Source organism: Rissa tridactyla, chromosome 14 (genome assembly GCF_028500815.1).
Source record: "Rissa tridactyla isolate bRisTri1 chromosome 14, bRisTri1.patW.cur.20221130, whole genome shotgun sequence".
Lineage (NCBI taxonomy): Eukaryota > Metazoa > Chordata > Aves > Charadriiformes > Laridae > Rissa > Rissa tridactyla.
In genome coordinates, this window is record NC_071479.1 from 6,914,287 (window position 1) to 6,927,562 (window position 13,276).

At 48.9% G+C, this 13,276-nt stretch overlaps 1 protein-coding gene across 2 annotated transcripts; it reads right to left on the reverse strand.

Moving 5' to 3' along the window:
• Positions 1–19: 19 nt before the first annotated feature.
• Positions 20–13,202, reverse strand: TBC1D13 (TBC1 domain family member 13). Of its 2 annotated transcripts, XM_054220313.1 has the most exons (12): positions 12,229–13,202; positions 12,038–12,111; positions 11,490–11,530; positions 10,950–11,011; positions 10,559–10,658; positions 9,153–9,235; positions 8,835–8,994; positions 7,819–8,026; positions 6,977–7,140; positions 5,259–5,419; positions 4,991–5,048; positions 20–4,274 (listed from the first exon to the last, which is right to left on the reverse strand). In XM_054220313.1, the coding sequence occupies exons 1-12, from the start codon at positions 12,249–12,251 to the stop codon at positions 4,209–4,211; spliced, it is 1,200 nt and encodes a 399-aa protein (XP_054076288.1). In that variant the 5' UTR covers positions 12,252–13,202; the 3' UTR covers positions 20–4,208. The 2 variants fall into 2 exon arrangements, with proteins under 2 accessions (XP_054076288.1, XP_054076289.1); XM_054220314.1 differs by lacking the exon at positions 5,259–5,419.
• Positions 13,203–13,276: the final 74 nt, after the last annotated feature.

A 13,276-nucleotide genomic window follows, 5' to 3' on the forward strand; every position in this document is an offset into this window, starting at 1 on the left:
GGCGGAGAGCGAGGCGGCCTCGTGCGAAGAAACCATTTTATTCGGAGAAATGAGAGAACAGCGTGAGCCCGGGGATCCGGAACGTACGAAAATACAGAGCGGGAGCGGTCAGCGAGGCGGCGGGGACCCGCGGCTGCCCCCGGCCCCGGCTGCCCCCCTCCACCCGAGGGCGGCCGCAGCGGCACCTCCGCGGCGTTTTCCTCCAGGAAAGCGCCCCCGGCTCCCCCCATCCCGGACAAGGCAAAGCAAAACCACCTCGGAGAGGAGGAGGCGGCGGCGATGGAGACGGGCGAGCCCGCTCCAGGGCTCTGCTTGCCCCGGCTCCCCGGGCTCCCCCCAGCCGCTGCCGCAGAGGACATTGAGAAGACCGTGGTCAGCAGCAGCACTAACTCATCACCAACAGAGGTTTGCACAAAGCCACCCGTTTAGTTAAAGGAAACGTTATAAAAATAGTGTTTAAAAAGAAGCATAAAAGGAGTTTGAGAGTGATTAAGTGTTCTCTATACCCTGTTCTGGCAATTCTTTCTAGACAAGGTAAAAAAATAAAAAAAAAAAAAAAGAAAAAAGTGTTATTTGTTCCTCTTTTGGGGGAAATGGCATTTTTAGAAGAGTGCTCCAAACGGTTAAAACAAAGTCACTGACACTCATTAAGGGAAAACAACCTCTGCTTTCCCAAACACCCCAGACTCCCCCAAAGCAACTTTTCTCCATCATTCTGCTCACTGCCAAAGTGCGAATAATTCTAGGTTAGGTCACAAAATTCAAACTCAAAATCAGTGTTCTGAGTAGCCACCATCAACTTCATCCCTAGTATCCTGCTGCTTCTATCTCATTGGCAAAGCCACAAAGTTTCCCAAAGGCTGAATTACAGCAAGGCGCAGGCAGAGCAGACCTCGTCCTCCCAGGGAAAGCTCGTCTCTCCCAGCATCCTCCACAGTGTCCTGCTTTTCCTCCCAGATGAAGATGGGTCCCCCTTCCCCTGCCTGGCAGTAATTCTGTGTGCAAGGAATCCACTGTAAGAGCCATTTAAACATCCCCTTTTAGGCCCCTGTGAAAACTAGGGGTCCCCCAAGGCACCCCAGACTAACACCTCCCAACCCAACAAAGTGCCACTTCAGCCAACCTCGCTGCTCCTGCATCAGATTAGGATTGAAAGAAATCAGAGGTGGAAACGTCTCAAGGGTGGAGCAGTTGTTACTTGGCCACACAAGCAAGGAACCACTAGTTAAATACCATCTGACCTCCACAACAACAAAACCACCACCAAAAGCCTTTGAGGAATGAAGCCAAGGAAACTCACGAGGAGATTTCAAAAGCTGGTTACAAGTTAAGACTTTCTTTTCTCCCCTCAGAAAATCTGGTTTTGCTCTTAAAGAAAAGAGAAAGTCTTGGAATAAAGAACTGGATATCCCAAGTCATTGAAAAGTACAACTTCTTTCAACAGCCCTTTTCAACGGCAGGACAGAAGTCCTACCACATGGCAGGGGATAAAGAGGAATATAAAACAGCTTTTCATGTAAGAACCATACTGTCTGGGTGTATCAAAGTTGTTACAAGTTCTCCCCAAAGAACTCCTCAATCATTTTAAAGAATTTATCCCAGCGAATCCTTCCAGCAAAAGCTCTCATTGCATTCCACTAAACCACTGCAGACTCCTTTTTAAAAAGCATTTACCGTCACCCCCTAAAGAGAAGTAAGATGGCATAACGTAAGCCCTTCTCCCTATGAAGGGAGAAGACAGCATGACACCCGTACCCAGACAGCAACCTGCACTGCTACCTGAGTAGCCACCTCCTGTGTCTTCCTCGAGCGTCTGCAATGCTACAGATCAGTGCCTGGCTCCGAGCTGGGCAACGCCACTGCAGGAGGTCAACCTCAGGGCCCAAACGCTACTCTGAAAACAAGCAGAAGTTCATCTACAGTTAATGCTTTACTGCTCTCTCAGGTTATTTTAAGGAGACTTCTAGCTGTTCAGAGCAGGAACCCTCATGGATGCCCCTGTTACCAGTGAGAAAAGCATTAACAGAACCTTGCACTTGCCAGGGAGACCCAAAATGGACAGCCCAGGTATTCGGGGAGGTGCGAGCAGAGCTTGTGCATGGAATGTAAGAGAGCTACAGCAATATTTAGAGCAGCTCTGAGGCAGAAGTGTTTGGCAGACCATCTGGTTCTACATTTGTGCTACCAGCTAGCCGTTTGGCCATACAAGGTCTGACTACTGGCTTCTCTAGTGCAGGGTATCCAAGAGCTGAGACCGTGAGACCACCTGGAATAGGTCAGCGATACAAGGCAGGAAGAACACCCATCCAGTGGTTATAGCAGACAGGATGTTTCATCACACAGCTGTCCTGGTCTATTGATTCCATATTTCTTGGAGGAAAACACTACCCTCTAGAAAGGATTGCAGCAGAGAGGGATACTGTTAGCCACAGGTATTAATTACAGATTGTTTTAAGTCTTCAGTTGCTCTTGCTCCACCACAGCAGCAACACCCGGCTGCACCAGTGGTACTCGAGCATCTTCTGAAGAGACAGAGATTGCTTGGGATTGCCAAAAAGAAGGTAGGTACATGCATCAACCTGTCCTCTGATGTCCCCGCCTACCTTTGTGAGAATTACAGTAGCCTGTGAAGAACTGGCCTTCAGTGAAGGAACTAACACTAGTAAAAAAGCTGAAGGCTGACAACATCCCTCCTGCTAGGGTGATTCTAGGCCATCAGCAGCTTAAGCGGATCTTACAAAGAACACTGACCTTTAACAAATCAATACCCATAAATACCAAAAACTGCAGTGTCAAACAGCTATGCAGAGGTGAGCCAGCACAGCACAGAAAGAAAGGGAAAAGCACGCTGGATTAGTGTTCACTCAAGAGCTTCTGCACCACCCAAGCACCTGGGTGCTGGCGGTTTCTCCCTCTGAGGATTACGGTTTCTGCTCAGCCCGACACTGACAGCAGGTTAGCAGTTCTCTCCGTAGTTTGTCTTAGTTGACATTCACCTGAGCCTGCTCCACCGTATTTGAAATGCAGCAGTTCCCCTCTCAGGAGGGACGAGTGTCCAACTCAGGATTGTGACTCCAACAGGACCGGTACACAGAAAAGTGGATCAGCCCCAGCAGTCACCTAATGACTGAAATGCTTGTATGCCCACTGGTATAGACCAGAAAAGGACTCTTAATTGTAGGTTGGACCTGTACTATGTCTTCTTCAAGGTTACTGTGACCAGAGCTTACGCAGGGCGATATTATGCAAGCTACTGAGGCAGAAAACCCTGGTGCCATGCCTGTACAAGCCCCTAAATACGGCTGTCTTCATTGCACACAACTAGATGCCCATTTCTTGTATTTCAGAATCCTGATTGTAGCTGGATGTGCTCCAGTCCAGAGCCAGGAAAGCAGCTCGAGGCCTCCCTGCAGAAACAAGCTCCTGCTCTAAGGCTGTGCGTAGTAAGGCTTGCCTTCAAGCTACACTTCACTCATTGATTTAAAACCACCACAGTCTTGCTTTCAGGGAGACCTTGCTGATAAGGCAAATCTGGATTCAGGCAGTTTCAGTGCACAGAGCCACCAGCTGCAATAGTGTCCTCCCATCTCAGCTTCTCAAGATCTCTTTCCCAGGCAAAGGGGTCCAAACTGCCGGATGTCAGATGGCAATCACCAGAAGCTGATGCTGTCTTCTTTGCACACCCCAGGGATGGCCAAGTGCAGACACGAGGAAGAATAATCCAGAAGCTACTTGAACGGCAGGATGTGTGACTTCATTGGAATACATTCTATTCACAGGAAAAAGATCCTTCTATACTCACACACCAAAATCCACTGGACTCAGCCTGTCCCTTCCTCAGCAGAAGTTACTCCATGTGTTACATCCATGATGCAGCAGTACATCCCTTCAGGGATATGCAGACAGATGGTTTCTTTCTCCCCAAACTTAAAGTCATTAAAAAAGATACAAAGAACTGCTTTTAGCAGCAGAGAGGCATTTGAGATTTGAAAAATCTGGAGTGCAGGACCCAAGTGGATGGGGAAGTAGTCAGTCCTTGACCTAATAAATAGAGTAGAAGGAAGTCTTTGAAGTGGCCAGTAGCCCAAACATGAAACCTGAAGTCCTGCAGAGACCACTAGGAACTTTAATGCACCACACTGCATGGGGGCATCTCCTAGGATCCGCTGCCATACAGTTTCTCTGGCTCCTTTTGTTAGGCTCGTGCACTATTTGGAATCTTGAAGTTCCTTTGCCTTCTTCAAAATCAGATGGACATCAGAGATAGGATAATCCTGTGTCAATGAAACAAAGTGATATAAGTGACTGCCTAGCGTTTCTTGTACACACTGTTTCACTTAAGCAAGGCAAACCTTGACAGCAGCATTCCTTGCCTATTATAACATACTGCTGTGTTCAGTTACTCCCTCAACAGTTTCCTGTTTTGTAACTGATCAAGCCTCAATACCCTTCAAGAAGGTTTTTGTTGTTTGGTTGTTGGTTTTTTTTAATTTGTCCTCTAAGGGTACAGTAAGCTGGCCTGCTATAAGGGCTGTCTTCGTGCCAGAAAGCCTTATCAAAGCCAGTATCTTGCACAGCCCAAAGCAGGAACTGGCAGAATCAGAGACATCCTACTGTGCAGCGCAGGTGTTTCCAACCTTGGTCTCTCACAGATCTCAGAACTAAACAAAAGCCTCTGGCCAACAAATTTAACTTGTTACATAGGGTTTCACATCTTTGCTCAAAATTATTCTAATTTTTTGCAAACCAAATGAACATTACAAGCTTCTAGTCTATGACAATTTCTCTGTAGGCTAGAATGGGTGCACAAGCAGAAGATGCACACTTCCAGTAGTAAGCATACTGTAATATCCCTTAAGACTTTTCTGCACACAAACATCAGATATCTGGTACTTCTTTTCAGCCGGGCATAACCTCTCTCATTTGCTCTCACAGTACTATTTTAAGACTCTCCAAATTGCTCCCTATGCCAACCAAATTTAATCCTTACCTGTAGCAGCCTCATGTTCAGAGTGAAGTCTCCTTCCAGCAACTGATCCCGGATTAGTCTGAAAGATAGAAGTGATTCCAGCTACTTTTTACTCTTTAAAGAGGAACTTTAAAAGCAGGCTACACTGTGGCCTTTTAGAGACTTCCGTGAACAGTGACTACAACCTATTCACCAGATGCCTTAACACATGCCTACAGAAGACTCCTGGATTCACGTATTTAGGTAAAGGATGGAAAGAGAAGAGCAAGAAGGCTACCTATGTACTTACGTCAACATGGCACAACAGACGAGCAGAAGAAAATCAAAGCGCTTATCATCAGCAAAGAGGGAGTCCCAGATGCGGATGACGTCTGGCAGCAGAAACTCTTGGGACAAGAGCAGCGTCAGCCAGCGGAAGGCAAAGAACTGGGGTTTGATGTTCTGTTCTTGCTGTCAGACATGCACCAGGCAAAGAATGAATACATGCTCTCAGCCAGTTCCCTACAAGTAAGAGATGCACCCCATGTTTCCATCCCCATCTCCACCCCGACATTGCTCTAAGCTGCCAACTCATGCTGGAACATCAGCAAACCCATCGCCTCCTTTGAAGACTCTCACATTCAAGCTAGACAGAGGTTTCCAGTGCAGCCATGCACCACATCTACAGACAAGCCAGAAAATACTCCTCTGTCCACAACATGGACCAAAGGAAGCTTTTCTTCCTAAAGGCACTATTTGTGTTAGTTCCGTTAAACTTGCCAAGTAATTTTAATGTTCCCATTTGAACAACACTTTATCTCCAAAGCCGCAGCCCTCCCTCTCTAGCAGAGGCACTGTTTTGTCAGGATTTCCTCTCCTTTCCAGAAGCCCTGTTTTTATCAAAAAGTTTACTGTTCACAAAAAGAAACAAAGATGGAACAGAGTTCACACTGATGGTCAGTAAAACACACAAAAAAAGCACTTCTAGCCTGAAGCTTTCTTGTTTTCTGCTGTTAAATCCAAGGGACCATAAGTTTAATCAAGGTCAAACGAGTTCAGGATCCTGCTGATATTCTTAAGGACCAGCTGCTGCATGGCCATGACCATTTCCTGCCAGCCAAACAGTAAGCAGTTTTATTTTCTCCCCACTGAATCAGCCACCAGCCAATACTGTGGGTCATGTCACTGTGCAGACAAACCATCTTTTGGATCATAAAAGAAATATATCCTCATTTTTCTAAACACAAAAAAAAAAAATCTCAGTGTGATTTGGTGAATGTTGGAGTAACAAGAACAGCTTTCCCTTCCAAATTCTCCTTGGACTTTCGCACCAAATAGACTATAAGACCTGAAGATGTTTTCAACAAAAGTTGCCTTCTACGTGTTCTACAAAACCCACACCGACCCAAGGCACTCAGAGACCCTTGGATGAAGGAGAATGGTAGAATTAGGTGGGTGGGATGGTCCAGCCTGCTGGATTTCACTTTACTTGTGGAGTGATCTCCATGCAGTTTAAGTTCCTGTTGTCAGGGCAGCCAGTGGCAACTGAAGCATGTGTGCGTGGAGGGGGGGCTGTTTTTTGTTTTGTTCTTAAAGACAGAGACAAAATTCCTGTAATCTCAAATTCAAAGGAACTCTATACCAAAACTCATGTTTTGCCTGATGACTAAAAGAGAGTGAAGACTTCAGCTCCAACTAAGCCTCAGCCCAGCTGACATGGGATCGTGGCCAAGTCACTTCGGACTCACAGCTGGCAGCTTTGCAACAAATATTGTTTACTTTCACGGTCAGGCAGGGGAGGAAAGCCTTGCTGTGTCAGCTTGCTCTAGGTTTACGCCAAGGAGCAGTTGTTTCAGTTCACAGATAAGAAAGCCTCTATGCTGTACAGGCAAAGCCCTTTATTCGCTCTCTCAACCTTTCTATTCAAGCATAGTAACAATTTAACAAAATTGGCTGACGTTTAAATACATTATTAAGCTCCACTCCTCGCATTCCAACCGAGACTCAAAGAAACACATAGCTCCTCACCAGTTTCAAATACAGCTCCACATCTTTTTCCTTCAGGGTAGAGTAGACCTTCTCCATTTTGTAGGTAATGCCACACTGAGAATCATCCAGGCTCTTAATGAAGTTGTCCCGAATTTCAGCCATTAGATTGGTAAAGCAGAAAAACGTGTCTGCTTCAGCGTGTTCTGGGGGGGGGGGGGGGGAATAAATGGTATGGGAATAGAGGAAGCATCACTGACAGAAGCACAGAGACTGTTCTTGCTCCATAATCTGGTTGCTGTACTAGATGCAAGTAGTGGATCACACAAGATCTTGGCTTGCTTGTTGTGGGACAAGACTAGCCTCTTTTTTTAAAGCTAAAAATGTCTACTGAGTCACTGCAAATACAGACCCTGTGTGCAACACAAGGTCTTCGTGACACTGGGTCACACACCAGTTATCGATGCCCAAGAACACCATCTGCTCTTCCCGCCATCAGCGCGCGCCCTCAGAGCTCCCATGAAGTAGAAGCAACACGCAAAGTACTCCCATTCCATTCTTTTCTTACCAGGTATATATAGTACAAGTAAACAAGAGCTTCTAAACAGATTTTAAGTTTCATAAAGTGCAGCTTAGATCCATGCAAAGCAAACAGGAAACCCCTTGAAAACCCTCACTTCCCATATGTTCTCACCACTCACAGCCCATTCAGTTTCTATCAATCTGCTGCGGTCCCCAAAACTCCTCATCTCTTGCTGTATTTGCTTTTTGGCCCCGATCAGTCAGAACAGAGTTATTTAAAGAGAATCTCACTCCTTAAACAGCTTTACGCAGAGAACATGCGGTACGACAGCCGTTACTGAGCGGCCAAAAGAGTCTCTCACCTTTCCATTCGCTGTTAGGATCTGTAGCAAAGGTGTAATAAAGCGGCCCTACGATTTCGTTCATCCCCTGAACATACGCTATCCCAGGGTTCAGCTTGGCGTAGATGAACAAGATTCGCTCCACCACTTCCCAGTGAGCTTCACAGCCATTGGGCAGAACTTCGTACTCGTTTAGAGCATTCGGTGTCGTTTTAAGAGGGGAGCTCACCTGAAACGCAAGGAAAGATTAGGGCTGATTCAGGATAACCAACTGGCACAGATTATTTTGTACGTGTGACAAGCTTGGCTTTTAATACACATAGACTTCCAAAAGATTTGGGCAGCTTATACCAAGCAGGTAGGTTTTCACATAAAAAAGTAATTCGGGAGGCCCAAAGGCAGTGAAGTCCTAGTGCTGGCTATCCCTGAAGAACAAAGCAGTCTGTGCAGCAACAGAGAGATCCCCTGAATCATTACATGACCTGATCCCATGCAGTAAGAAACCACAGCAGTTCCACTTCTTTATTAGTAGTATGAGGAAAAGTATAGATCTGTTGTGGTAGCAAGCCACCTTCCCCAACAGCACATGGCACTTGTACTGTAACACTCGTGAAAGAGGAAAGAGACAACACACATTTCAGCAGATACTCAGCTCCTTTCCTAATTGCAGGTTTATGAGATCCCAGTTCTGGAAGATTATGTAAATTCAACTTGAATAAATTAACCCTTCAGTGTTTTGTTCCCATACAGAAAGGCACATGTCAAGCACAAAATAACTGAATCTTCCTCCAACTTCTGCCAAAAGTCAGTAAAAAAATAACCCTTAGAATTAAATACACCTATAATTCCCTACCAACCATCAGGCACATCAACTAATTCTACAAAGCTGTCCAGCCACCAGAATGCACAGTACCTGCTGGAGTATGTGTCCAATTTCACCATACAAGCAGAGAGAAATAGCAAAAAGCCTGAGAAATACCCTTCCCTTTATCAGCTAAGATGCCTTGCCCCATGGGCAGCCCCCATCTAGGTCTCACATTTGTAACCCCACTGCGGTTTCGTGCCACCGTCTGTGACTTGAGTGTGGTCTGCTCCACCCGCTTGCGCAGCGTCTCAAACTCATTTTGGGGGTCCAGGATTAAAAGGCAGGGGTAGTCTGTTGGGCGCTGGAAGAATGCCATGTCAGGGTACAGCCTCCTAGAATGGATACAGAAGGAAATCAGGCATAAGAAGAAGGAAGTACATGGCCCATGTTGAATGGGAGATTCAGTTTAATATTAAACTTAGTTTTCAAAGTACAAAGTGTTAACCAAACCACTTGGGTTCAGAAACCTGAGTCATTACGCCTCACACACCTGACATCTTTGTCTATCTGGAGAAGCACTTCGTTATCCTTGAAGTAAGTATTCCATCGACTGTCTGGATTTGGATTGAGGGGCTAAAGAAATAAACAACAGAAACAGAACAAGCGTGTTTCACATGTATCAAAATTCTCAGTAAATAAAGACTGATTTAACACATTTAGTGCTGCTCCTTCACAGTGTGCAGGAAGTGTATCAGAGCTCATGAAAACAAGCGAGCATGCAGGTTCACTTAGAGAGGCAGAAGGCAACATTTCCAATCTCTTTTCACCTGCCTCTTAATGACTTTGTTCCCAGATCAGGTATCCTGTCCCGTGTCAACAAGATTCCTGATTGCAGCTCCAACCTGTACAACAGAGACGGTCTTTGCACTTAGGGTAAGAGTTACCCACCCACACAGTACTTAGGCGCTGTGGTTATTAGTTACAAGTATCCCCCTCTATCTCAGCTCCGAGAAGGCTGATTAAGCACCACCATTGTGCCCAGGAAAAAGGAAATACGTATTACTATGAACAACCTATCATGTATCTGACCAGTTTTCCAATATGATAAACTTAACACCCCCTCCACACACACGCTTTCCTCTCTCCACATCAAGATCCATGCAAAGTTAACAAATAACCAAGGAAAAAAAAAGGGGGGGGGAACCCACGATGTTCCAAGAGATTCAAAGATCACTGTAACCTGACAACTTGTGGAGTTTTACAAGCACGCAAGTTTTACAGCACCAAAGCCTCCAGAGATCACGGCGGCACAGGTGACTGCACACTAGTAGAGAAGTTAACGTTCGGGACCAGTCATGGACGCAGTTGTATCATTTTACAGTCTCTTCTGATCAGTTACTTCACTCCCTCCCCTAACATATATACTCTTAACAGTGCTTTCAGAGAAGGAAAAAGCCAAGGGATGCAGGAAATAGTCAACTAAAAAAAAAAAAAAAGCCAGCATCAGAACTAGAAATGAGCAAATTTTCTGCCTTCCATGCCATAGTCTAACTTGACTCTCCTGCCTTTTTTATATCCTCTGTTCATATTAGCCAGCTCTGAGTCCACCACAGACCTCACGTCTCAGGAGAGCATCTCTTTGCTAGAGGTACCTCCCGTGAGCCTCTCCCTTTCCCTAGGCGACCCATAGCCTGGGCAGCTGGCCCCAAAGGAGGGGAAAAGGGATATGCATAGCTGAAAATAAGCTCTCTTCAGAACCATTGGTGCTTTGCCAATAATTCACACTGAAAGCTATTAAGACCCAAGTGCCAGGCTGGTACCTAGGAACCGTCCCTCCTGCTAGCAGGGAAAAAGAGTTGAGAACAGAGCCAAGAGCAGGCCAGGGGTCCAGACTCCAGAACAACGGTTTATAGCTCTGGGGAATTTTCTGGAGCCCAAAGGTTTAACAACACTTACATGATCTTCTAAGGTCACATCTTCCCTTGAAACACCCAGGTTGGCTTTGGCGATCCCAGGCTGGATAATCATTTCCTTTAGGAACTGGGAATACAGATCCCTTAAGGAAGAAAAGAGGAATTAACATTGAAGCAGAAGATTAAGTCAACACAAGCACCCAGACTGAGTTCAAATAGATCTCTCTGTACCACCCTGCTCAGCCAGAAGGCATTTGATTTCCTCTTGAGTTCAGCTGAAAAGGTCAATTCACCAGACCCAGGAGACAGCCTACAGAACACTGCATTCCACACAAGAGCAATTTATTTTATGAAGGTACTTAATTATTTAAGGAACTATTCTCCTTCTCTGCAGATATCATTAGAAATAAAGGAGAAAGCACCCGTGTCCTCACCTCTGTTTCTTCAGCAAAGGGCTCCATAAGGCTTTCTCTAAAGGGAGGTAGTTCAGGAGTATCTGTACAGAAGACAGATGCGCATAAATTAGGATTGGGAGAACGATCTGTTATACCTGTAAGAGGAGCAAACCAAACACAGTGGCTCTCTGAAAATACTGGGACCTTTCTCCAGAAAGCCTACTACTTTGCCAAGTGACAGTCAGGAATATTTCGGGGACTGGTTTTTAACACAGACCTATTTGTAGGATTGCTCAATAGCACACCTGACTGAAACGCACTGGTAGCTTAATACTGAGGGCTGTTCTCATGCAAAGAGCAAACAGCCACTTTCTATCATCCAAAATGATGGCCATCCTGTGCCGGTAAATGCTATTGCATCTATGCCAGAGCTGATCTCCACAAATTACTGTCAAGTTTGAGCAGCTTTTAAGCTCTGGATATTTTGTTTGTTTGTTTACAGTTTTAAGTGCCCCAAAATAGCATGCACTTTAGCAAAGCATCAACACAAGAAACAAAAGCGCCCCAAGCAAAACCCACCTTCCAGCACAGGCAGCGCAGCCCACCATCAAAGGGAATTCCTGTGGAACATCAGGCAGAGAGATAACTCCGTTAGCCCCAGCCTCCGCACCGCGCTTTGCTCACCACACCGACAGGCAGCGCTTTTCCTCCCCCGGGGGCAGGGAGCGTTCACAGGGACGCTCCGGGGGTTACAGACGGTGCCTCCCACGGGGATGGTGCCTGCGGCCGGGCCTGGGCAGCGGAGAGCTGGGGACGGCGCAGGTGAGGGACAGGACACGGCAGAAGCAATGGGACCCGCAAGGCTCTCGGGGAAGGGGAGAGAAGGCTTTGTGGCTGTGCTCAAAGGCCGGGTGGGGACCGCTGCGGCCTGGCAGAGCCTGGGCTTCCAAACACCCCCGCCCGCCTCGGCTTCCCCGCCGCCTCACAGCGGCTCCGGCAGGTGATCGCTTCGCAGCGGCCGAGGTGGCCTTCAGCCGCCGGACAGCCTGCGGCCTGGAACTCCGGGCCACCGCCGGGGCCGTGCCCAGCGCCCTCCTCCACCCCCCACGCCTCCCCGGGCCGCTCACCGCTGAAGCAGAGGTCGCGGAGCTTGGCCAGAGCCACCGTGGGTTCGCCGAGCACCTCCTGGAAGTCCGCGATCCTGAGGGGGAGCGGAGCCGCGGCCGTTATAACGTTTGTTACCGGCAATCCCCCGCACGCACGCACAAACCCCGCCGAGCAGAGCCCGCCGCGGCGGGGGACGGGCCCCGACACCCACCTGCTCTGGTGCAGCCGCGACATGGCGGCCCCCGCGCGCCCCTACCCCGCGCGCCGCCGAACCGCTCCGGCTGGAAACCCTGCCCGCGGGGGTGGGCGGGGCTGGAGGCCACGCCCCTCACGAGGCCTTGCCCACTCGTCGGGCATTGCCCCGCCCCTCCGGCCGCCTTCACGGAGCCATAGAGTGGTTTGGGTTGGAAGGGACCTTAAAGCCCATCCAGTCCCACCCCTGCCCTGGGCAGGGACACCCCCCACCAGCCCAGGTTGCTCCAAGCCCCGTCCAACCTGGCCTTGAACCCCTCCAGGGATGGGGCAGCCACAGCTTCTCTGGGCAACCTGGGCCAGGGGCTCGCCACCCTCACAGGCAAGGACTTCTTCCCAATATCCAATCTAAATCTTCCCTCTTCCAGTTTTAAGGCATCACCCCTCGTCCTATCGCTGCATGCCCTTGTAAATAGCCCCTCCCCAGTTTTCCTGGAGCCCCTTTAGGGACTGGAAGAGGCTCTAAGGTCTCCCCGGAGCCTTCTCTTCTCCAGGCTGAACCCCCCCAGCTCTCTCAGCCTGTCCCCACAGCAGAGGGGCTCCAGCCCTCCCAGCATCTCCGGGGCCTCCTCTGGACCGGCCTCGGAGCGCCCTCCCGGTGCGCTGAGCTGCCCGGGGGTTCTGCTGCACACCACGGCGTGCCCTGTCACGGCACCGCCATCCCGGCCGGGGCTGGGACACTCCTCTCTCCGGGCACCCAGCGCCAGCTGTGTCGTCCCACCTCAGAAGAGACTCCACAGCCGCCCCCGCCGGGGCTCCCCTGCCCGCTCGGCACCAGCCCTCACAGCACGGAGGGAAGCCCAGATGTGGTCACACTCGCCCGGGCGAGCTCTGGTGCCCGCAGAGATGGCAGCAGCCATGACCGTGTGGAGACGCGGGGACCGGGCGAGGCGAGGGGCCGCAGGGAGGCCGCTGCCGCCCTCGCGCGCTGCGTGCCTCGCGCCGTGACATCACGCAGCAGCACAACGACGTCACGGCCGCGAGCCCCAGCGTTCCGGGCCGGCCGG

What these genes read in the sequence shown, in the direction of transcription:
- TBC1D13 (XM_054220313.1), bottom strand. Translation starts at nt 12,251, where the DNA reads ATGTCGCGGCTGCACCAGAGCAG. An exon ending in TCCTAACAGCGAATGGAAAG is followed by an intron (nt 7,141 to 7,818) that starts GTGAGAGACTCT and finishes CCCCCCCCCCAG; the next exon opens with AACACGCTGAAGCAGACACG. An exon ending in TGAACATGAGGCTGCTACAG is followed by an intron (nt 4,275 to 4,990) that starts GTAAGGATTAAA and finishes TCATTGACACAG; the next exon opens with GATTATCCTATCTCTGATGT.